The 24,088-nt window shown below is 40.7% G+C and overlaps 1 protein-coding gene across 1 annotated transcript in view; it reads right to left on the reverse strand.

The window, feature by feature from the left end:
- Nucleotides 1–15,516, reverse strand: part of MYBPC3 (myosin binding protein C3) — a 123,945-nt gene extending 108,429 nt beyond the window's left edge. Inside the window, exon 1 of the mRNA XM_061613178.1 lies at nucleotides 15,426–15,516. Within this exon, the coding sequence (XP_061469162.1) occupies nucleotides 15,426–15,450 (25 nt within the window). The 5' untranslated portion in view covers nucleotides 15,451–15,516. The remainder of the gene's footprint in view (nucleotides 1–15,425) is intronic.
- Nucleotides 15,517–24,088: the final 8,572 nt, after the last annotated feature.

Here is a 24,088-nt window from a genome sequence, read left to right on the forward strand (position 1 = left end):
GAGCAGACAGGCAGCTGAGGGGCCCCCTGTAGCTCCAGGGGCCATCGGGCCAGTGCCCCACCTGGCCGCCCTTTAGAACTGGCCCTGTCCAAGCAGACCCACAAGGTGATGGGCCACTGCATTTTGCTCTTCTGATCTGTTTCCAGAGACAGCCTTATGCTGAGTAACTAGGGATGGGCAAATGTGTCGATTTCAGGTTCTCTCTCATTTTTCCAGTCTTAAATTTAGTTCTCCCAGTTTGCAATTGTTTAAAGTCCTCATGAAAATTCATCAGCACCTTAGTGCAAATTTCTCCTAAGATACATGTATTGTATGCAATTTAGTCCATATGCACATTTTTGCAAAGCAATTTCCCCCAACATAATACATTTTTGTACATCATTTTCAACTTCTTTGGTTTATCTTCTTTTTTGGTGTGCTTCATATTGTAAAGGACATTGGCTAAAAACAATAACATCTGGCTGATAGCTGCCAGGCCCAAACTTGTTTAAAAAAATCTGAAGCCAAGACTTGAAACTCTTCATGGGGTGATTGATCAAGGTGCACACAAAGATATGAGTCTGCATGATCAGGTGAGGCTACACTCATCAATGACAGCTGAAACAGAACCAACATTTCCTCTTATCTTGCCAGGATTCGACTTCAGTTGGCTGAATCACCCAGTCACTATGCATGAATCAAGACTTACACTTGCTAGAGAAGTGTTGGCAATTCGCTCCACATTCCTACACAATCTTGTTCAGTAATGTACATTATATAGCAGTGGGGACAAGTCTAAACCATACTGAACTCTTCAGATGATAAACTTGTAGTAACTGCTTCTTTTTTTAGTATATTTGTATGCCACTTTTCATCGCCAGGTGACCTCAAAACAGCTTCCATATCAAGAATAATACAATATCATTTTTTAAAAAATAATTCAGAACATAATAATAATAAATCTTGCCAGGTAGGAGCAAAATCATTCATGAAGAGTACTATTTGCTATGATATTCCTCCTGCATAACCAATAGTGTTAATGGCTGTCAAAAGACTGATCAAGATTGTTAGGGTACACACGTTCCCATCAGTTGTCATGTGTTAATTGTCTACTGCCATCATCAAAGTCCTGATTAGGGATGGAAAGATCTGTCAATTTTGGTTCTCTCAGTTCCTCATTTTTCTAATCTTAAATTCAGTTCTCCACGTTTCTGCAACAATTTGCCACCCTGGGCTCCTACTGGGAGGAAGGGTGGGATATAAATTTAATTAATAAATAATAATAAATAATTTGCAATGTTTTTTTTAAAAATCCTAATGAAAATTCTTCATTATTTTAGTGTGAATTTCTCCTAATATATACATTTTTGTATGCAGTTTTGAATAATGTACACCTTTTATGCAAACAGGTATCCTAATTTAATGCATTTTGTATGTATTTTTCACCAATATGCTCATTTTGTGCACACTTTCCCCCAATATATGCATTTTTGTAAACATTGCTTGATTGGAGAACTGCATTTCAAAATTTGGATAAGTGCAAATTTCTAAGAATGGCTGGGTTTCAGTTCTCATTTTGTCTCAAAAGTGCAAATTTGATAAATTCAGCTTTAAATGCAAACAGAATTGAATTTCTCCCCCATCCTAGTCCGGATGGTTAACTCAGTTGATGCGGCCTGATGACATGGACAAGGCACTTGAAACAATGCAGCCACCAACGTGTCCTCTCAACCCTTGCCCTTCTTGGCTTATTAAAGCTTGCTGAGAGGTTATGACCAAGTGGATCCAGGGTGTGGATCCAGGGTCTTGTCTTTGTGAGATGGAGTGGTCCAAGCCTTCCTGAAAGAGGCCTAACCTCACCACTCCTAAAAAAACCCATCCTGGACTCACTGGCTTGTGACTACTACAGCCTGGTCGCAAATATTCCCTTTTTAGGGAAGGTGAATGAGAGGGTTTTGGCACAGCAATTGCAAGTACTCTTGGATGAAACAAATTATCTTGACCTATTCCAATCTGGGTTCTGGCCTAGTTATGGGACTGAATTAGCCTTGGTCACCCAGATGGATAACCTTAATCTGGAGAAGGACAGGGGGAGTGCGACCCTGTTATTCTTACTTGATCTCTCAGCTGCTTTTTATACCATTGACCATGGTATCCTTCTGGACCGACTTGGTGAGATGGATATTGGAGGCACTGTTTCACAGTGGTTCTGATCCTATCTCCAGGGTCGTTTTCAGAGAATAACATTGGATGATTTTCTTTTGGCCTCTTGGCAGTTGTGCCATGCAGTGCTGCAGGGTACCATCTTGTCCCCAATGCTGTTTAACATCTATATGAAGCCCTTGGGAGAAGTCATCAGGAGATTTGGGGCAAGGGAACACTGATGATACCCAGCTCTGTTGCTCTTTAACATCTGAATTGGGAGAGGCCAAGCAAGCCCTGAACCAGTACCTGGACTCGATGGTGGGCTGGATGAGGGCCAATAAACTGAGTCTGAATCCTAGCAAGACAGAGGCACTGTGGCTTGGTGGTTCCCAAGTTTATTTTATTTATTTATTATTAGATGTATATCCCGCCCTTCCTCCCAGTAGGAGTCCAGTCCAGTTCAGATAATTGGACAATTGCCTGCTTTGGATGAGGTTGTACTCCCTCTGAAAGAGTAGGTTTGTAGTCTGGGGGTGCTCCTGGATCCATCTTTGCTGCTAAAGGCCCAGGTGACCTCAGTAGCTAGGAGTGCCTTTTGCCAGCTTCGGCTGGTAAGACAGCTGTGGCCGTTTCTGGACCAGGATACCCTGACCACTGTTGTCTATGCACTGGTAACCTCCAGGATGGATTACTGTAATGTGCTCTATGTGGTGCTGCCCTTGAGGTTGGTCCAAAAGCTGCAGCTGGTGCAAAATGCGGTGGTGTGATTGCAAACTGGGGCAGGGTATCACCCACATATTACCCCGCTGCTAAAAGAGTTGCATTGGCTGGCCTTAGCTACTGGTCCAAGTTCAGGGTTCTAGTTTTGGTGCAGAAAGCCCTACACAGCTTGGGACCAGGATACCTAAAAGATTGTCTTACCCCTTATATACCCTGTCGATCACTATGCTCTGCAGGTGAAGGCCTCCTGCAGATACCATCTTATCAGGAGATCCGGTCCCCACAATATAGGAAGAGGACCTTTAGTGTTGTGGCACCAATACTTGGGAATTCCTTCCTCTTAAATATTAGACAGGTGGCATCTCTTTTAACTTTCTGGAGCCTATTAAAGACCTTCCTATTTCAACAAGCCTTTTAAGTAGAGGCCTTATCCCTGTCTGCATTTGTGCTGGAATTGCTTTTTAAGATGTTTTTAAAGTTGTTTTTAAAAGTTGTTTTTAAGATGTTTTATTTTAATATGTTTTTAAATATGTTTTAAAATTGTTTGTTTTTAAGATATCTTAACGTTCTTTTAGTGTTTTTGGTTGCCATCCTAGGCTCCTTCTAGGAGGAAGGGCGGGATATAAATTAAATAAACAAACAAACTCAGGACAGACATTAAACAGGCTATGGTTGCCAACAAAGCAGAACAATGTTGCCAGCCCTGATCTGTTTCTTTTGCTTTGGAATCAATTGCCAGAAAAGCAAGGATCAAATCTAACCCACCCACCCCCATTTGTTTTTAAGATGAACACCAGCGGTGCAGAACCTTCAGATGTTCTCAGACTCCAACTCCCATCAGCCCCAGCCACCATGGCCAGCATGGATGGTGGGAACTGTAGTCTACAAAATCCGGAGGACCTCAAATTCATGCTGTATATCTTAGGTGATTATGCACTGGTCTCTGCCCACAGGCCCACCCACAACTACTGCCCCTGAATCCACTTGCCTCATCTTGTCCTTGGACCCACAGCAAGACTGCTGGCTTAACCCTTAGCTGGTGCTTGAATTATAGAAGAAAAAGTAGGGGAATCCACTCCTTGACTCCTCCAATTTTAGCCAGGTCATGGTCCCCCTATACCCTTTACAGCAGCTAAAGGGAGTCCTCCCCTTGTTATTTGATCATAGCTCTGGGCTTCAGCTTACTCAGACACGCAATTTAAAAAGAAAGCACTGGCAACTTTAAGAGATACAGGAATTTAATTTTTGAGAGTGAGAATCCATTTTCCTTCATCTAGTTTTATACAGTGTACTTTATCTACAGTGGCCATGGTACACATGAAAATAAATTAATACTATTCTCTTTCAAATTCCCCGCATACAACAAAACTACTGGCAATGATTCTGGTTTGTATACTTGGAGGCTTCGAATACAGGGAGCTTGTTTAAGTGTTTTGCTCTGGTATTATATAAAGTTACTGTAAATTCGTTTGCTGGAAACAGGCAAAGGCACTTCTGCACTTGTAGGCTTAGCTACCCCTTGATCCTAAGTTGTCAAGTCTCACTATCTTACATTCTTCTTCCCTTCAGCAGCTGAGGCTGTAAATTCCAGTAACATGAGTAAAAGGCTGGCAACAAGGCAAACACAAAGAGCCTTCCTTGTATAACCTTGTGTATATAATGGTTCTGTACATCTGTTGTCCCACTGGAGCAATAATGCAGAAATAGTTATATTTATATCTTTTTTTACCATTCTTCCAGATCTGCAGATAAAAGCATAAGTAAGAATGTTACTAAGGAATTATACAACCTTCAAGTTCTTAGAAAAGAAAACCTAGCTAAACATTGCAATCTGCGAATCTAATTATGTCTCACTTGGATTCCTACAAGAATTCACACACACACACACACACACACACACACACACACACACACACACACACACACACACACAACAAAGAGCCTTATGGCACCTAACAAATGTATTGTGGCATAAGCTTTTATAAACTAAAATCTGAAAGCTTATGCCATAATAAATTTGGGAGTCTTTAAAGATGCCATTAGTTGTTTTTGCTGAAATGGACTCACATGAGTACTCCTCTAGAAATTGTTAAAGAGAATGTAGTCTTCTGGAAAATGTACTGTTTTTTACTTTTTCTCCTCTCCTATACTTATCAAAAGCAGTTTTCGTCTTGAAAACCTGTACCTCCCTTAAGGTTCAAATTCTGAGTTATTGATGTTCCCACAAAACTGCAGATTGTTCAGTATTTAGAATGCCCACTTTCTCACTTCTGTATTTTGACTCTGTAATTATCCTGAATATAACAAATGCATAAATAGAACATATAATAATGCTTTTAGAATTTTCAAAACACTTTGTATTCATTCATCCAGAAATTATTCATTTGGATATGTATTTTTATCCTATACAACACATGGGAGTTCCAGAGCATGACATTGAGCCTGGGAACTAGCAAATTAATGTCAGAATAATGATGATATTATTGTATTATACATGTGGTGGTGAAACTTTGCTACAATCAGGAAGACCAGAGACATGGTAAGCCCCAGTGAATAAGAACAGGAGAACATAAGAAGAGTCCGTCAGAACACAGACCCATCTAGTCCGGCATCCTCTTCACACACTGGCCAACCAGATCCTCTGGGAAGCCCACAAGCAGGAACTGAGTCCAACAGCATTTGCCCCGTTTGTGCTTCCCAGGAACTAGTATTCAGAGGCATAACACCAGCTATACAGAAGGTAGAACATAGTCACTGGGGCTGGTAGCAATTGATAGGCTTATACTCCATGAATTTGTCTAATTCTCTTTCAAAGCCATACAATTTGGTGGCCATCACTACCATTTGTGGGAGCAAATTCCATAGTTTAACTGAGCGTTTTTTTTTTTTTTTGCCTGTTCTGAATCTTTCAACATTCAGTTTCATTAGATGCTCCTGGGTTCTAGTGTTATGAGACAGGGAGAAAAAAATTTCTCTATCCACTTTCTCCATGCCATGCATAACTGTATACTGTATAGTATAGTACACTATACTTTATAGTTATGAAAGACCTAACTTTCTGCACAATGGGAAATAACTTTTGTTCTCTATATTCACCTTAAGCAATATGGTGCTTAATAAGTTCTAATCATGCTCACTTGAAACAAAGCTTGAGGAGGCCAAGATGACAGAGAAGTGCAGGATGCAATAAAATGCTGACAGTTGGAAGTTTCATGTGGGGAAAAAGGTGCTGTCTGCAAACCAGCACTAACTGAGAAGAAAGGAAGACCCTGACTACTATTGTCTACTCTGCCTGGCAATAGTTTCCTAGAGTTTTAGGCAGAGATATTTCCCATCACTTGCCACCTGAACCTTTTAACTGGAGGTGCTAAGACTGAACCTGAGTCAGTTCATAGAAACATTGTCATAGTTTCTACTGGACTAGGTATTAGGTCAGATTTTGGGTCAGCAAGCCAAATACGCTTAGAATCCCAAACACATACCCTGTTGTTCAACTTTCCTGCAAAAGGGCCATATTTAAACTTTATTAATGCATGCATTTTAAGAACTTTAATACTGCCACATGCCACTCAACTGAGCCTTCAGGATGACCTACGTTACATTAAGACACAGTAAAAAAAAGATATAGTACAAATGCAATGGGAAAATAGGTCAAAATAGAAAGTAGCAGCAAAAACCAGCAAAAAACTCCTCTTAAATTAAAAAAAGAAACCCAACTACACACAGTACACACATCCCCCATTCTGGTTAACTTTGAAATGTTCTTTCCTGATCACTTTAAACACAATTTGGATAGTTAGGCTTGTCCAACTAAGTTTTACTAAGAGAAGACCCATTGAAATTAACGGTCCTGTTAGTCATGATGACCATTAATTTTAATGGGTCTACTGTGAGTAGGACTAGCATTGGATACAACCCTTGTCTGCAAAGCATATATCAGTCCATGCAACAGCCTGCTGAAAGTTACCATCCTTGAAAGATAAATACTTAAAAAAAATAACTAAAAACATAATTTCAATATGTAGAATTAATTCTCTTAAATTAATCCAAATTTATTCCAGTGGGAGAAATAAAAAGTCATTGGACTGGACTAAAGGATAGCCATTCCAGGAGGAATAATCAGAGTACCATCTTTTAGTATCATTATTACTAAGGTTTAATTAATCAACTAAACCATAACACTATTTCTGTTCCCTTCATTCAATCTCTTTTCTAAGGGTCACGTCTTGCAATTACTGAAGAATGGTAACCTGCCTACAACTAATTTACTTATACCTGACCTGAACCACTGGCCTTTCTTTAACTCAGTCAGCCTATGTCACATAGCCATAATGGTGTCTATTTTCTGGCTCAGCTTCTTCTTCTTTCTCTCAAGCAAAAACAAAAATGTAATATTTCTCTGCATATTGCAAAATGTCTTGCAGCTTGGTCCATCACCATTTGTCTGCAATTGTGTCCTTCACACACATCAATCAATTATTGCAATTTATTGGTTCAGAATTCACCAGTGAAGCAAAGGAGACTTTTGTGTGGGTTCCACAGTAGCCAGCATTGTGGAGGATGCAAAAAGCTAAGTGGGTTTCTCCAGGGTTAGGTGAGTCACAGGCAAAGCAAATATTTGTTGTGGAAGTCCCTTCATTTCACACATTCACCCAAATATACTGAAACAGATTGCTTGCAGATTACATCCTTGATCCTAGTTCCTTGTTCTAAATCTGTAATATCCTTCCTGGTTCACAGATTCCCAGCCTTGTCACCACAGGTGTTACCATCATAGGTAGCCATTATGACCCAGGTGGACCATCTAGAGCAGGGGTGGGGAACCTTCTTCAGCTCAAGGGGCTGGGTATATCTTTCTGGGTAACCTTCCGGAGGCCACATGCCAGTGGAAGAGGCAAAAGTGGATAGAGCCATTAATGTAAATTTTACCATGGTACACTAGGCTAATGTTTAGACACACCTCTCTTTATTCTTCAACTAGGAAAGCAAATGGCATTATCAAAGTTCAAGGACACATTTCAGACATGAATGATACTGAAGGAGGGTATGAAGCAGGGGCAGAAGGGAGTGTGGTTGGGAAGGAAGCCTGGCCTGGGAAGAGTCCCAAGGGCTTGGTAGAGAGGCTTGGAGGGCCACATTTAGCCCCTGGGCCCAAGGTTCCCCACCCTGTTCTAAATATATGCTCAGTGTTTTGTTAGTTTCTTAATGGTATCTGGTAACCTTGTCACACATTAAGGCTATAATCCTAACCAGTGGCATCACTAGGGGGGTGCAGGGGGTGCGGACTGCACCAGGTGACACCATCAGAGGGGGGGTGACTCTCAGCTTTAATTAAAAAAAATTAAGTTTCTAGGTGGTCCGGTTGTCGAGATATACATAAAAACATCAGCCGCCCCGTTAAATCTTTTTTTAAACTACTGTATAGCACTTCTTAGCCTTAACCCCGCCCGTTCAGGATTGCAGCCAATCAGTGAAGTGTTTGTTTGACCTGGGGCAGTGTCTAGTAAACCTCATTGCAAGGCCAGAAAATGGTGGTTTGCCTCCCGTTTATCTGAAAATCTCATAAATTGGGTAAGTATATACATTTCAGTTTTTTCCCCCTCTTGCGTGTAGGAGTCAGATCCTGGGCAGTGTTTTCAAAACCTTCCCAATACTTGCTTTTGTGGGGGTAAAAGCATTGCTAATCCCATATCTCCAGAGTAAATCCCATTGAATTCAATAGGATTTACTTTTGAGTAGACAAAGTTATGAATGTGCTGAAAATCAATGGGACTTTGGAGTGAATGTAAAAAAGAATTGTGTTTGTGTTGTCTTTCTGTCCTCCCTCCTCCAGTCCTATTTTAAAGCAAGTAGGCAGGGCTTACTTAGGTATTACAGTTTTTATTCTGTAGGAAACTAATACTGATTTTTTAAAAACTAATACTGATTTTTCTGCAATGACCAACTGGTTTGACAATAAACTATTATATGGGCTGTATGTATTTATACATCTGCAGTGTGTGTGTGTAGTCTTTCCAACAACCCTGTGAGGTAGGGTTGGAAACCACGGCAGCTCACAACAAGTGATAAAGCCATTTAAAATCCAAGAACCATAAAGCAAGAATAAACAGTTGGAAAACAGCCTAAAGAGGCATGATTCTGAATTTTGGGTTGGGTGAATGAAGTTTATTTATTTATTATTTGATTTATATCCCACCCTTCCTCCCAGTAGGAGCCCAGGGCGGCAAACAAAAGCACTAAAAGCACTTTAAAACATCATAAAAAGAGACTTTAAAATATATTAAAACATCTTTGAAAATATTTTTTAAAAGCTTTAAAAAAACATTTTTTTTAAAAAAAAGAAAAGGCTTAAAAACATTAAAAAGCAATTCCAACACAGACTCAGACTTGGATAAGGTCTCAACTTAAAAGAACAAGTTGAAAGAACAAGTTCCTTATCACTTGAGGCTGCAGTTCTCTGCACACTTCCCAGTTTGAGTAAGCCCCATTGAATACATTGGGATTTGCTTCTGAGTAAACAAATATCGGATTGCACTATAAATATATTTAAATATTGTGTAATTCATAAACATATTTGAGAGTCATGTTTATATAAATATTTCTTCATACTGTGTCCCAATAAGTATTTGATTTCACACTATGGTTGTAGATGATTTTTTCCTCTACATTTTAAGTGTGCCCTTCTTCCTGGGGGTGGTCATGGTTCTCCATTGTTTTCATCCTGAGAGGAGGATAGGCTGAGAGATGGTGAGTAGCACATTTAAGGTCTCTTCAACTCCCCCCCTTTTTAATTTGTATTTATTTTATATTTCTCCAATATCTTCTTCTGGCTGTTTTTATGTATTTTAAATATTTTTAGATTAAATAAATAGGAAATCATAATTGTGAACCTCCCTAAAAGCAATTTACCTATCCTTATGTTTTGGCAAAGTGATGGTGTGAAGGCATGCTGGTAGAACAAGAGACCATGTTTGAGGCATGTTATAAGGTGTTTGAGAACTTTGTCACACATTACTTTTTGAGACCTGTAGATTCAAGTTGGAAAGAACACATGCACGTATTGAATGTGGTGACTTGGGTGCTGTTTTTTCAGTCTACGCTGCATGCGTAGCGAAAGTGATACATCATCTGGCAACTAGCTTCATAACGTGAGAATGAAAAACATTTGGATCACCATTCACTTGTTTACTTTTCTCACTATTGAAACCACTTCATATATTACTTTTTCATGCACAGAAATTTAATCTTTGTATAGGAAAAAGTATTTTGTAAAATGTGAAGGACAGTGGCTGCCCAGTCAGTATAACCACTGTACAAGATCTACTCAGCCACTGTAATTACCTTTTTGTTTTGAGTGCCCTTTTGTCTGGGTCTTGGTTCAGGTGTGTATCCAACTTTGATGTGCTTATGGAAGGGGTGTGCAAGTAGTGCCCCCCCAAGTGTGGAGGCTTGGACAAACATTGTGTTATGGAAAACCAAAGTCTGTGTGAAAGTACATATTTGGGAATGCCATCAGTGTAATCCTAAACACGCTTAATAAATAATATCAAACTTGCACGTCACAAAATATATTACGGTCATGTCCATAAGCACCAGGAGGGTAGTCACCCAGGGGATCTTAGTCCCTCTGCTTTTTTGGGAGCAGGGTCCCTATGTCTCCAAGCATCCTACAGTCAACATGAAAAGGGAGTGTGTTAGTCACTGAGAAGAGTCTTCTAATAGGCTTCCTTGCCTTTCCTGCTGATTGGAGCCAGAGTGAAAGGAGGTGAGTCAGCCACTTAGAAGACTCTTCTCAGTTGCTAACGCTCTCCACTTTCATGCTGATTGGCTCCTAGAGATGTTTGTTGTTGTGAGAGAATGCATTAACAAAGATCTCATTCTTAATCCAGGAGCAAAAAAGGGTGTACGTGGCTGTAACTATCATGAAGGGACCCTGCAGCTCTGAATTTTCTACTAAACAACTGATAAATACCTATGTAACTTTGTGTCTGGAGACTTATTATTAAGAATCACTTTCCATAATTGTAAGGAGGTGTGTCCACACGCATGCATCCCAGGCACCTAAGTGAGGGGTGGGAGCAGCATAGGGACATAAGCAGATGTCTTAGATGAGAGGTTCCTTTCTTCTACATAGACGACTTGAAAATTGCTGAGGGTCTGAAAGTATCTGAAAATTTACTATGGGCATATGCAAGATAATTAACTCCCATTAGTAATAAGAGCAAGAATTTGAGCTGTGTGTATGATATTGTAATTTAAAGGTGCAATTTTAATTTTGCTAGTTGTTTATGTCACTACTATTGCCATTACATTCAGTGATATACGGGAATTACGATTTACGAGTAACATTAGTACAAAAAACACTACTAAGGATTCTGTATGGTCTGGTACAGGAGGAGGTCCATGGGGGTGACACCATGAGTTACTGCACCGGGTGACACCAACCCTAGTGACGCCACTGATCCTAACCCTGCTTACCTTGGAGTAAGCCCCATTGAATTCAATAGGACTGATTCAATAGGATTCTTCAGTTAGTTTTCTAGGAATACACCTAAGACATTTTTAATGTACACCTAAAAAAATATGATGTTTGAAGACAACAGATGCAGATGTACAGCCATGTGTATTATACAGGCTTACTTGTCTAGCAGCTGGGATCTGCTATGATTTGCAAAAGCATGCACTTAATTTGCTTCCATGTAATGTATGAAACAACCCCTATATCCTGTTTTTTTCAGGATCCCATTTAGATGACCATATTAAGGTCCATGTCACATATTGGCTTTGTTCACACATCACAAGTAAATCATAGTTAACAGTTTACTGTGAATGCACAGATGGCTCCCACTTTGCTCCTGCCCAGCAGGTGGAGCAACAAACCATAATCTCTGGCCTAGTATTATTTCCAAACCAGGAACTGTGGCTTGTTTCATTCCAAACAAACTATGATGTGATGCCCAGGTGTGTTCTTTGCTTCCAAATCATGGTTTGTTTGAGTGACACAAAGCACCATCCCTGGTTCAGATATAACATTAGGCTAGGGATTGTGGTTAGTTGCTCCTGGTCGCACTAGGAGAGGAACGAAGCAGGAGCACCTTACATGTTAACTCCATTAACTCCATGTTAACTCCATTAACTATGGTTTACTGCAGGGATAGCCAATGTGGCACCCTCGAGATGGGCTACAACTCCAAATAGCCCCAACCAGTGCTAGCAACTGTTTCCAACTTTACAGGGCTTTGTACACCAAAACTAGAACCTTGAACTTGGCCCGGTAGCTAATGGGCAGCCAGTGAAATTCTTTCAGCAGTGCGGTGACATGCTGCCGATACCCTACCCCAGTGAGCAGTCATGCTGCTGCATTTTGCAGTTTCAAGACCAACCTTAAGGGCAGCCCCACATAGAGCTCATTATAGTAATCCAGCCTAGAGATTAACAGTGCGTGGACAACCTGGTCCAGAAACGGCCGCAGCTGTCTTACCAGCCGAAGCTGGTAAAAGGTGCTCCTAACCACTGAGGTCACCTGGGCCTCTAGCAACAAAGATGCATCCAGGAGCACCTCCAGACTATGAACCTACTCTTTCAGAGGGAGTACAACCACATCCAAAGCAGGCAACTGACCAATTATCCATACTCGGGAACCACCAACCCACAATGCCCCTATCTTGCTAGGATTCAGACTCAGTTTATTGGCCCTCATGCAGCCCTCCACTGAGTCCAGGCACTGGTCCCGGGCTTCCACAGCATCTCCCAATTCAGACGTTATAGAGAAATAGAGCTGGGTATCATCAATGTACTGTTGACACCTCACCCAAAAGCCCTTTTTGCTGTGCCAAAACCCTCTTGATCACCTTCCCTAAAAAGGGGATATTTGTGACCAGGTGATAGTTGTCACAAGTCAATGGGTCTGTTGTTGTTATGTGCCTTCAAGTCAATTACGGCTTATGGTGACCCTATGAATCAGTGATCTCCAAGAGCATCTGTCGTGAACCACCCTGTTCAGATCTTGTAAGTTCAGGTCTGTGGCTTCCTTTATAGAATCAATCCATCTCTTGTTTGGCCTTCCTCTTTTTCTACTCCCTTCTGGTTTTCCCAGCATTATTGTCTTTTCTAGTGAATCATGTCTTCTCATGATGTGTCCAAAATATGATAACCTCCGTTTCATCATTTTAGCTTCTAGTGACAGTTTTTTCAGATTGGATCACCACCTCTTTCAGGGCGGCTGGGAGCACTCCCTCCCACAACGATGCATTGACCACACCCTGGATCCACTTGGTCATACCTTCAGCAAGCTTTAATAAGCCAAGAAGGGCAAGAATTGAGAGGACACGTTGCTGGCCATATTGTCACAAGCACATCGTCCACATCATCAGGACTCATCAGCTGAAACTGATCTCAAGAAGTTGCAGCAGACGTTGCACTGGACACCTTACTGGAGACTACAGTAGATGTGGATGGGACATCAAGATTGCTATGGAGGCAAGTAACTTTACCCTCAAAGTGCCTTGCAAACAATTCACAATGGACCTCTGAAGTGTCTAAAACTCAGTTTCCTGGAGTTGTTATCAACAGACCTCTAACAATATGGAAAAGCTCCACTGGACAGCTTCTTGAGGATGCAATGGAGGCAGAGAAGTGGGCCTTCTTTACTGTCCTCACCACCACGCAGTGCCTCACTGGCATTTGAGTTGTCCTAATTTTACTAAAGAACATTAAGCATACTTAATGCACTATACACATTTTTTCCTTTCACTAACATTCTTGCATGATTCCATATAAACCATGTGTGGATATATTATTCTGATATTTGTACAGTCTGTGGATTTTTCTGTTTCACTCTTTCAGTTATACAGGGGTTGCTCCATATTTGGAGTTTAGTCCACTTGATTTTTGTATTTCTGTTTTTACTGTCCCTATTCATTATAAGGGTTAACTCAATTTCTGTGTATTGTTTGCAAAACATTTTGTTAAGACATTTATTGGCATCACAACCATTAGATTTTATGCATAGGTTGATTTTATAGTTCATTTAACTTTGTTGCCCTTGGCTTTTTTGTTATATGTGATTGTATTAGTCAAGGACAATTTTCCCCATTTTGTTTTGTTGCATATAACATTTTCAGAGACACCTTTTAAAAAACTTAATGACTGAGGAAGCTGTAAAGCACATGAATTACAAGCAAACAGAGCACTGCAACTGAATACATGCCATACATTTAAAACACATTTAAACAACATCCCCCACTCAAAGAATCCTGAGAGCTGTAGTTTACACCTCACAGAGCTACAACGCCCACCACTCTTAATAAACTACAGTAACCAGGGTTCAAAAATTCATTGAAATCAGGGAAATATCAGGTTGGATTACTTGGAAGTGACAGTTTCTCTACTTACCAGTAAGAAAGAAAAAGAGGACAGCCTTATTTCCTTATTTACTAGCATTTATATTCTGGCAAACATTAAACAATTAGTTACATATAGCATTCTAAACACAGCAGTGAACCCAGTCATTACATGACAGTGACAGAACTTGATAGAAAGTATGAATACCATTTTCAGAACGGTAATTGTGACATAGTTAAGTCTGAAAGGATTTAGATGTTGCAGTTGCAGTCAATTAAAAGAAAATCTTCGTTACTTTCTCTGCACATTCTGCACCTACACAGCCTTTCAGAGAGGGTATAAAGTGCTCTGGTGACAAACACTGTTCTGCCCTCATACTGCCTTTCAAAAGAGAGGAAAGAGATAAATGTGCTATTTATGGATCCCAGAGATGACTACAGGACTAATCTTAGTGAGAAGAATCAAAGGCTCAAATGCCTCATTTTCTCACTCTGCTATAAAGTTACATTTGTGTGGAAGTCAGTACAGGAGAACAATAATTATAATAAAAGGAGTCATCATTTTTTACCCAGAAAGCTTCCAGAAGTAGCACAAGCTGCTTGAACAAACGTGAAGGTGATGAGGAGAGGAAATCAAGAACCTGGAAATTAAAACTATTTTACTTTTGCCCTTACGATGTATGCGGTGGTGATATGTGTTTGTTTCCATGAAAAAGACCAATAATTGGGTGTTAGAACAAATTAAAGCAGAACTATCACTAGAAGCTAAAATGAAAAACTGAGGTTATCATACTTTGGACACATAATAAGACGACATGATTCACTAGAAAAGACAATAATCCTGGGAAAAACAGAAGGGAGTAGAAAAAGAGGAAGGCCAAACAAGAGATGGATTGATTCCATAAAGGAAGCCACAGACCTGAACTTACAAGATCTGAACAGGGTGGTTTACAACAGATGCTACTGACTGATTCAGAGGGTCACCATAAGTCGTAGTTGACTTGAAGGCACATAACACACACAATAGAAACTAATCCCAGTTAATTTAATTACCCTTGAATTAGGCTTCTGTGTGCTTACTTCAAAAGAAAGCCACTTGTTTATTTCCCCCTCAGTATTCTTGTTGCTAAGACATCTTGTTTCACTGCATGCTGAGGAGAGTTGCTCCATCTAGCAGTCACTGTCTCACGCAGGCAGCAGGCAACGTTAATTCTTTCTGTCTGTAGTTGTAGTGCTTACCTGGTTTCTTCACAGGTTCTGGCATCTTAAGGCTGGCTTATGAGCTGAGTAGCCAGGAACAGACTGAGTGAAAGGAGACTGAATGACTTCCAAGACCCTCTGCTAAAGAAATACTACTGGGATGCCCCCCTCCTGCACCTCCCCCTTGTTCCCCAACTGTTGTCAGCAGCACCACCTTATCAACAGTAGAGCACTTGACAGAATTCTTCCAGCCAGGATAAATATAGCTGGGTTCCATGCGTCAGGGAGTGTGAACCACTCAAGAACGGGCCATGCTATTCATTTGCGGGAAGATGTATGCAAATCCCAGGGCAAACCATGATGCTCTTTGCTTCTCTGTTGCATGTAATTTGCATCTTTATATGTGACCACACATATCAAACCTCTAAATACACTGTTGCCTTCCAGACTACTTGTTTTTTGGGCATTCATCCTGATTTGTTTGCATAAAGTTAGATATTCATACTCATAAAGTTCATCTATTTATTGAGCATTCATTCTGATTTGTTTATGGGGAGGTTATATGATTGAATCCCACCTGAAAATAGAGACAATCTGGAAGTGCCCTCTATGGGCAGAATCCAGCCAAAGTTAACCACTTTTAAGAGATGATGAGTGAATGCTCAGATCTATCCCACTTAAATCAATGGGCTAGGAATACGCTTAACTTTGACTGAATCATGTATATAGTTTTAGGAATGGTAATGATAAATACTAGGCTTGCATACTCAAACCTGTCTATCAGTAGTGTCTTGACTTTGTAGGCCAGTTACAAGATTTGACTCCCAGAACCTTGTCCCTTGCATGGGACATGGGCTTCAGTCAGGAAGACAACTGAATATCTATGATCACACATTATATAAACTTAACATACACTTAAATCAACCTTATAGACTGTATTCATGATTTCACCAGGATTAAAGTTTACTTTTCCTATTTGCAAAAGTTTCCAAACATTCTTTGTAATTTATCTTAAAACATAAATGCCCTCTTCTGCGATAAATAGTCTTCTCTTTGTGCATGCCACCTGTTATGATGATGGACATATTCTAAATGTCTATCATCATAACAGGTGGGATGCACAGACAGTTACGTAATTTTTGCCAAACAGATTGTTTGTCCTTCTTAAAGTGAAGCTGTAAAACTTGCCTGAGGAGTTTGGAAAACTTCGATCCTACCTTGCCAAGGCAAGCTCTTCTTAAACAGTCTAACTCCACTTCCCTCCATTCTAAAGATTGGACTGGGAACTGGCAAGCGGCCCCATTACATTTATGACTCTTATATAAACTTCTCAGCTGTTCTAAAACACATTTATTTCTTTGGCTCAGATCTCATCCTCATGTTCAAAGGACATACAGACAGTGGATGATCCCCCACTGCACCCAGTCCCTTCCTGTTGCTACTGTGTTGCTGGCTACCAGATGGCAGCATTGTAATGATACTATTCAATCTCTGCTGCATTTTATGATCCTTCACAGACATATCCTGACTCCTATCTCCCTCCGTAAAAGGAGTTTCAAGGTCATCAGAATCAGACTTGGTGCAATGATTGGGCAAAGCTGGTGACAGGATGATGTTGTAGTGTCATGGCTAAGAGACTGAGCTATGAATCAGGAAGTTCCCCATTCAAGTTGCCTTTGTCAGGAACTCACTCAGTGGCCTTAGGCAAGCCATGCCCTCTTAGCCTCACTCTCCCCATCTACAATATGGGGGGAGGGGGAATCCAATTTATTTTACAGGATTACAGCTAGATAATGCACAGGAGACATTTTGAACTCTTGAAAATGCTATACAAATTTTAAGGATTTATTGTTGTTATTACTTGTTTGGTATTTACTTACTACATGCATAGAGTGTCATATAACAGATGCTCTCTGGGCAGCTCACAAAGCAAAATCACAGACTGAAATATACTATAAAACAATTAAAAGTTTAATAAATTATTTTTGAAGAAGCTGAAACACATTGAAAACACAGTTTAAAACTGAGAGGTCCAGAATGTGAATCATAAATTGTTTAGAGGCCTGGGTGAATAGAAAGCTCTTCACCTGATGCTGAAAACTCCCTGAAAATGGTACCAGACAAACCTCTCTGGGAAGGCTATTCCATAAACAGACTACAGCCACCAAAAAAGCCTACTCCATAAGGGTTACCCACTTGGTTTGGTGGGGACACTTGGAGCAGGTCCTCTTTCTAGGGAAATGTAGATGGAAAAGAGTTGGCAAGCAAAGAGCAAAGCTACCTTGAAGGAGCATATCATCTAGATAAGAAAAAGTCTGGAGTTGAAGAGTTGTAATCTGTGCCATGTCTAAAATGGCTAGCAGTTTCCAGCAACAAGAGGTCAGATAGGGTGAGATCATGGAGGACTTTTCGCTACCAAAACGATGGTGACCCAATCTTGCAGGAAGTGACTGTAATGCAGTCAGAAGTAGTTGGCCTTTGGGGCTTAGTCTGTTGGGGCCTAGATGGAATCTGCCAGTTTCTTGCCTCCTCCATTGCAGCAGATAAGTTCATGGGCACCCAACTGATATCATTACCACCACAGCACAAGGCCCTGCTACTCTTCCTCACAGAGCAGGTGAAACTGATGGCCTCTGTAAGGGGAGAGGAAGGGTCCAGCCCAGCTGCTCAGAGATAAATGGAGATGGCAATTCCTGGCTGTCTATATGGGGCTAGGCCTGATGGACTCATTTTGGTGTACTAGCAAAACAGGTAGCCAGTTGAACCCCACTTGTTTCAGCAGGCTTTTATGGCGATTCAACTATTATGGCCCAGGGCTGATTGACTTGCTGTTTTAATTTGATCTGGTTTTATTTGGGGTGTGTTTGTATTTATTGTATTTTCTGGTTTTAAAATCTGATTGTTGTACTCATTCCTTGTATTAAGTGTTGATGAAGAGGTTTTTAATTTTTTTTAATATGCATAAATAAATGACATAAGCTTAGCAGAACTTGAGACAGGCTTAGACAGTGCTGGTTCATGCTGAGATGTAATTGAATGGCATCAAAAGAAGCCACATTGCTTCATTCGAGGCTGATTCTGCAGGACTTTCCACATGTTTTTTTTCATGTGTATGCAATAAATGTGCATGTGTTTCCCACACGTTGGGCACATTTCTCAGCTAATGTATTTGTTACAGGAATAACAGGAGCCCTCTACATCACCTCCCACACTATTCTGTAGCAGATTTGGGCAAGGGTGAAGCTTTTGAGTTCTTGAGATCTTTGCTGATTAGTCTAAGTTAAGGTTGCCATATTGCCAGGTTAGCCAGGTTTTACCAGAATTCTAGCCATGATACCTGGTGCCCGCTTAGCCCATTAGATGGCCTGGATTCCCAGCTTTCATTTTTTTTAACAAAGCAAGTTTCTTGCCCAGCCTTTCCCAACCAGTGTGCCTCCAGATGTTGTTGGACCACATTGGACCACTTTCCTGACCATTGGCAATGCTGGCTGAGGCTGATGGGAGTTGTGGTCTAACAACATCTGGAGGCACACTGGTTGGGAAAGGCTTCTCTAGCCCTTGTCAATCCAGAGATACAAGGCAAAATGGGAGGCAGTTTTCTGCCCAATCATTTTGTGAGAAATCAGTCTACTCCTGCCTTCCATTGTTCTTAACCAGTGAGGGACACCACAGCTGTCCTGGGAAAATAAACAATTTTAGTGTGCCTGCCTGGTGGATATGCAGAATCTACCGTTGTGCCACTCTACCCTTTATCCAGAGATTCTAGTCTCTCCAGCTCACTTTCTGGTTGAGTCAGCAAGGAGAAGCAGCCTTTAGCTCAATTGTCTCTGTGTCTCAAGGTATGTGTCTTAAGTGGTGAATGCATTGGGAGTGTCTGCCTGAATCCACCAAATGCTCCCTCCCCTGAACAAATAAAAGATATAAAAGCAAACCTCTCTGTAGAAAAGGCTGGGGTATTAGCATATGCATTTTTCAGTCTTGCCCCAACTCTGTTAAATGGTGCTTACTCCCAAATAAATTTGCGTTGGAATGCAGCTTTGCTCATCCTGTTGCCCAGCAGAACCTCTGTTCAGCAATTCAGAAAAGTTTTAAAAATATTTTTTAACAAATAACCTTCTTCAAAATGGCTGGCATTGGACTACACAAGCAGCCAGCACACTGCCTGCTCATGTAATTAGTCCCATAATATACTATTATTCACTAATAGTCAAGAAAACCCTTGTGATTTAAGAATGTACCTGTAGCCAACAGATATTCCTTTCAAACTTTAAAAAGCAGGGAAATTCAGCAGCTATATTGAATGCACCAGGACAGCAGGAGGCCTGACCTCCTCTCTGAGATATTGTACTGACAGGAGTACATTATCTCCAGTTGCTAAACACCCTGTTTCCCTCACAGAGCTTCAATCAGAGCAGCTGACTGTTAAACCACTCTGGCTACTGCAGCTCTTGTCAGCATCCTTCACAAACTACACTTCCCAGGATCCTTTGGGGGAAGCCATAACTGTCTAAAGTGAAATAAGGTCTGGTGTGGGTGTGGCCCCCTGATTAGCCAAGCAGCTGTGAGTCTGGCTTTTAGAACACTGACAGTTGGTTCTTACTGAGCATGCCTGGGCTTATTATTGACATATAATATTAAATTTATTTAATTAAAACTCAGCCAGGCATTTTTTTTAACTTTTAAATTGCAGAAGATTAAGGTCAGAATATGGGGCCAGGTCAGTAACAGGATTACAAGTACTCTGTGAACATGGTTGTTTTTTAATTAATTTCAACAAATTATGAAACCATTGACAGAAAAAAGTCAAACAGAGGTCTGGATTTCCCCCCTCTTGTTTTACACTTTGAACTCTTGATTCTCTCTGACTGTTTTGTATATCGCCATGAAAATTTAGAGTGTTAAGCAAGCATTTCTGAGTTCAGGACTATAAGTTTTGTAAGGATTTGTTTTGAAATGAGTTTATGGGAAGTATCAGAATGGCATGGGGGTATTTTCAATTTAACACTGTGAAATGCCAAAAATCCATGCACGCTATAGTATAGTATAGTATAGTATGGGCATCATATCATGTGGCTCATTATACGTAATATAGGAATCAGGCTTTTAGTGTAGTGGTACCTTTGGAATTCCCTTCAGTTAAATATCAGACAGGCACCGTCTCTGTTGCCTTCTTGGCACCTACTGAAGACCTTCCACTTCCAACAAACCTTTTAAGTAGATACTTTCCCCAATTTGCATCTGTATTGGAATTGTTTTTAGACGTTTTGATTGTTTTAGCACTTGTGTGTTTGCTGCCCTGGGCTCCTTTGGGAGGAAGAATGGGATATAAATTTTATAAATAAACAATAAATAATGAACCAGGCCATCAGCTGAGAAGGAGTTGGCTTTTTGTCACTCAAGAGTAGTTTATAGGAGTATGGTGCCATAGCTACAATTCTCTTGTAACACTCTTTCACTGATTCTGTGAAAAAGCCCTGACTACATCAGTTTTGTTTATGCCCATTTTAACAGGTTGCAGATTGCATTCTGGGTACTTCCCAACTAACATTAACAACAATAATGTGAAAGGAAGCCCTTGCAACAATGTTAGATTTCAGTCTTTCTGCCACAGTTCCTGTATCTTACATGTGTTGCATCTGCAAATGAACAGGGCCTTTTTTGGAAGAAGACTACATCGCTGACTCATATGCAGCATGTAATCTATCCCCTAGGCCTGTCCTCTATCCTGACTCATATGCAGCATGTAATATATCCCCTAGGCCTTTCTCAATAATGCTGAAACATTTAATGGTTGTTTGTTCCAATGTGTAATATGGCAATTGTACTAGGAATAGACATAATGTTCTAAGAATATAGGAAACACATTGCAGGATGAGACCAAAGGGCCAGCTAATCATATATTCTGTCTCTCTAGATGACTTTAGAAGCCCACAAACAGGACATTAAGGTGACGGCCTTTGGCTGATACTTGTCCTCAACACCTGATACTCAGAGAGATATATGTGCTCAAACCATGAAGGTTCCTTTTGCTATGAAGAATAATAAGATCAATTTCTATTCCCTCTTATGAAGTGGAGTCTGGTCCATTTAAGCTTATGCCATGCCATAATAATTTGTGAGTCCCGTTTGAGTTTGTCTACGTTCTTAAAAGGCACTTAAGTTAGTGACTATTGTCATTTACTTTGGTAGTAAATTCCATACCTTAATTGTGGGAAGAAATGATTTTGTCTGTCTTGAAGACAACTTCACTGGATGATCAGTTCTTGCAGTACTTTTCCCTCTTTCTGTCCACACTATTCTTAATTTTATCAACATTCATGATATCTATCAGCCAACTTTTTTTCCTAGTCTAAAAATTCTAACTGGCTTTATTTAATTAATTAATTGCAGTTATATCCCACCTTTCCTCCAAGGAGTTCAAAGCAGTGTACATGGTCCTCCCCTCCACATTTTAACCTTGCAACAACTCTGTGAGGAAGGTTTAGGCTGAGAGACAGTGACTCGCTGAGTGGGGATTCAAATTCTGGTCTCCCAGGTCATAGTCCAACACCCTAACCATTATACCACACTGCCTCTCAGTGTTATGCTTTAGCCATCCTCATCAGAACTGTACTCCAAACCTTCAGCAACCCTTACCTTGCCCATCATATGGCTGTCCAGTGATGTGTTTGTGTTCTGGAGTAAGAATACACCTATCTCACAAAGGAGTTAAGTTGCTCACACAAGAGTGAACGATCCAAGAAACGGAGAAAGAGATTATTATTTGTTGGGAAGGGAGTACAGTAGGGCCCCACTCATACAGCGGGTTACATTCCAGACCCCCGCCGAAAAGCGAAAACCGCTGAAAAGCGGAACTCATTGAATACAATGGTGCGCAACGCCTGAAAACCGCCATAAAAGTGGAACAAGCGCTGTATGAGTGAGGCTTTAGTCTAACTGCGTCTAATTGAGACCGCTGCATTAGCGAAGTGCCGTAAAGCAAAGCGCTGTAAAGCAGGGCCCTACTGTAATAACATTGATTCTAAAAATATTGGTGGATTAATATACAGTAGGGCCCCGCTTCCCAGCACTTCGCTTCCCGGTGTTCCGCTAATGCGGCAGCTTTCATTCCCAGTTTTAAAGCTGCTTTTGCCGCTTTTGCGGCATTTTCACGGCATTTTCACGCAACGCGCCCCATTATACTCAATGGGGTTCTGCTTTACGGTGATTTCCGCTTTACAGCGGGGGTCCAGAACGGAACCTGCCGTATAAGCGGGGCCCGCCTGTAATCATACATACTTGTATACCAATCACTATTTTTTTCTATGCTTACTTGATAGCATATTTAATCCATGACATTAAATACATTTAATATACCATACATTTAAAGCACTCTTATACCACTTTATGGAGAATCCTGGGACCTGTTGTTTGTTAAGGTACTGGGAAATGTAGCTCTGTGAAGTTAGCATCTTTAACAAACAACAGTTCCCAGGATTCCTTTGTGGAAGCCATGGTTGCTGAAGTGGTATAGGAGTGCCTTAAATGGCTGTGACCATATAACAATTTTATGACATCTGAAAAGCTAATTCCACGCACACACATACTTAAAATAGCAGCTCTTGTCACTCAAGTCTTAGCACTGAGGACAGTTTGATTCTTACACAGAGCCCTTCTCTATGTCAGAACTCTGTTCCCTCATCTAAACAGAAAAAAGGGAGCCCTGGAATATAGTAGAGTGGGTGCATGTGAAAGGATAAGGAACTGCTGGATCACAGTGACAGAGTTTTGTTGTAATGGTTGGAATATTTGACAATCTTGAAAAATGCAGCTGGATAGAACAGGAGGTTCTCTTCACATCTGTGGCGGAAACTCTAAACCAGTCTCAAATTTAATATTTTTAGAAAAACTTAAAAGAGGAAGAGAAAAAATACCTTAGCTTTGAAGTGAAATGGAATAAAGTAAATTATATCCAGTATTAGTTTTAATGCTTGTTACCGTAAAATGTCTTTTTGATCCACTTTGGCATTGTTTCTCCAATTCTCAATTCAATAACAAAGAATAAGGGCCCCTTTACAGGCCTGTTGTGGGAACAATATGATAAAGATTGCCCTATATATACATAATATGTACTACGCAGGTGGAGTAAGGATAGTTGCCAATCCTAAAATTTGTTGTAAAATTACTTTCAGTTAAAACAACTTTAATGAGTGAAAATTTACAACTGAAGAAGGAAGCAGGTACCACAGGATTCTTTATTTACCCCCCCCCCAATAAGAAACTGATAATTGAGGAGGGAGAGGAATTTAACTGGGACTAAAACTTTTTGTGATCACTTCAGTGGCAAAGGAAGGCAGCCCCCCTCTGTCCCCAAAATAATGGCAGACGCAGTGGTAGTGGTGGTGGACTGAGCTCAGAGAAACAGCATTTTTTTCCTGAACCCAGGCTTCCCTTCACTTTTGGGGTGGAGAGAGGCCACTTCCCTCTGCTGCTGAAACAACCATGCACAGGATAATTGGATTCTGGGGAGGCCAGAATCAAAAGCTCTGGGGACATGGTGATGGACTCCCCAAAATGTCTGGCATTTCATTGTGGTGGCTGAGGAAAATTATGACTGCTTTTTCTTACCCATCACAACAGACCCACAGGTCCATGAGGTTTGCATCAAGGTTAGGGAACCTGTGGCCCACCAGATATTGTTAGACTATAACTCCCATAATCCC

Source organism: Rhineura floridana, chromosome 2 (assembly GCF_030035675.1).
Source record: "Rhineura floridana isolate rRhiFlo1 chromosome 2, rRhiFlo1.hap2, whole genome shotgun sequence".
NCBI lineage: Eukaryota > Metazoa > Chordata > Lepidosauria > Squamata > Rhineuridae > Rhineura > Rhineura floridana.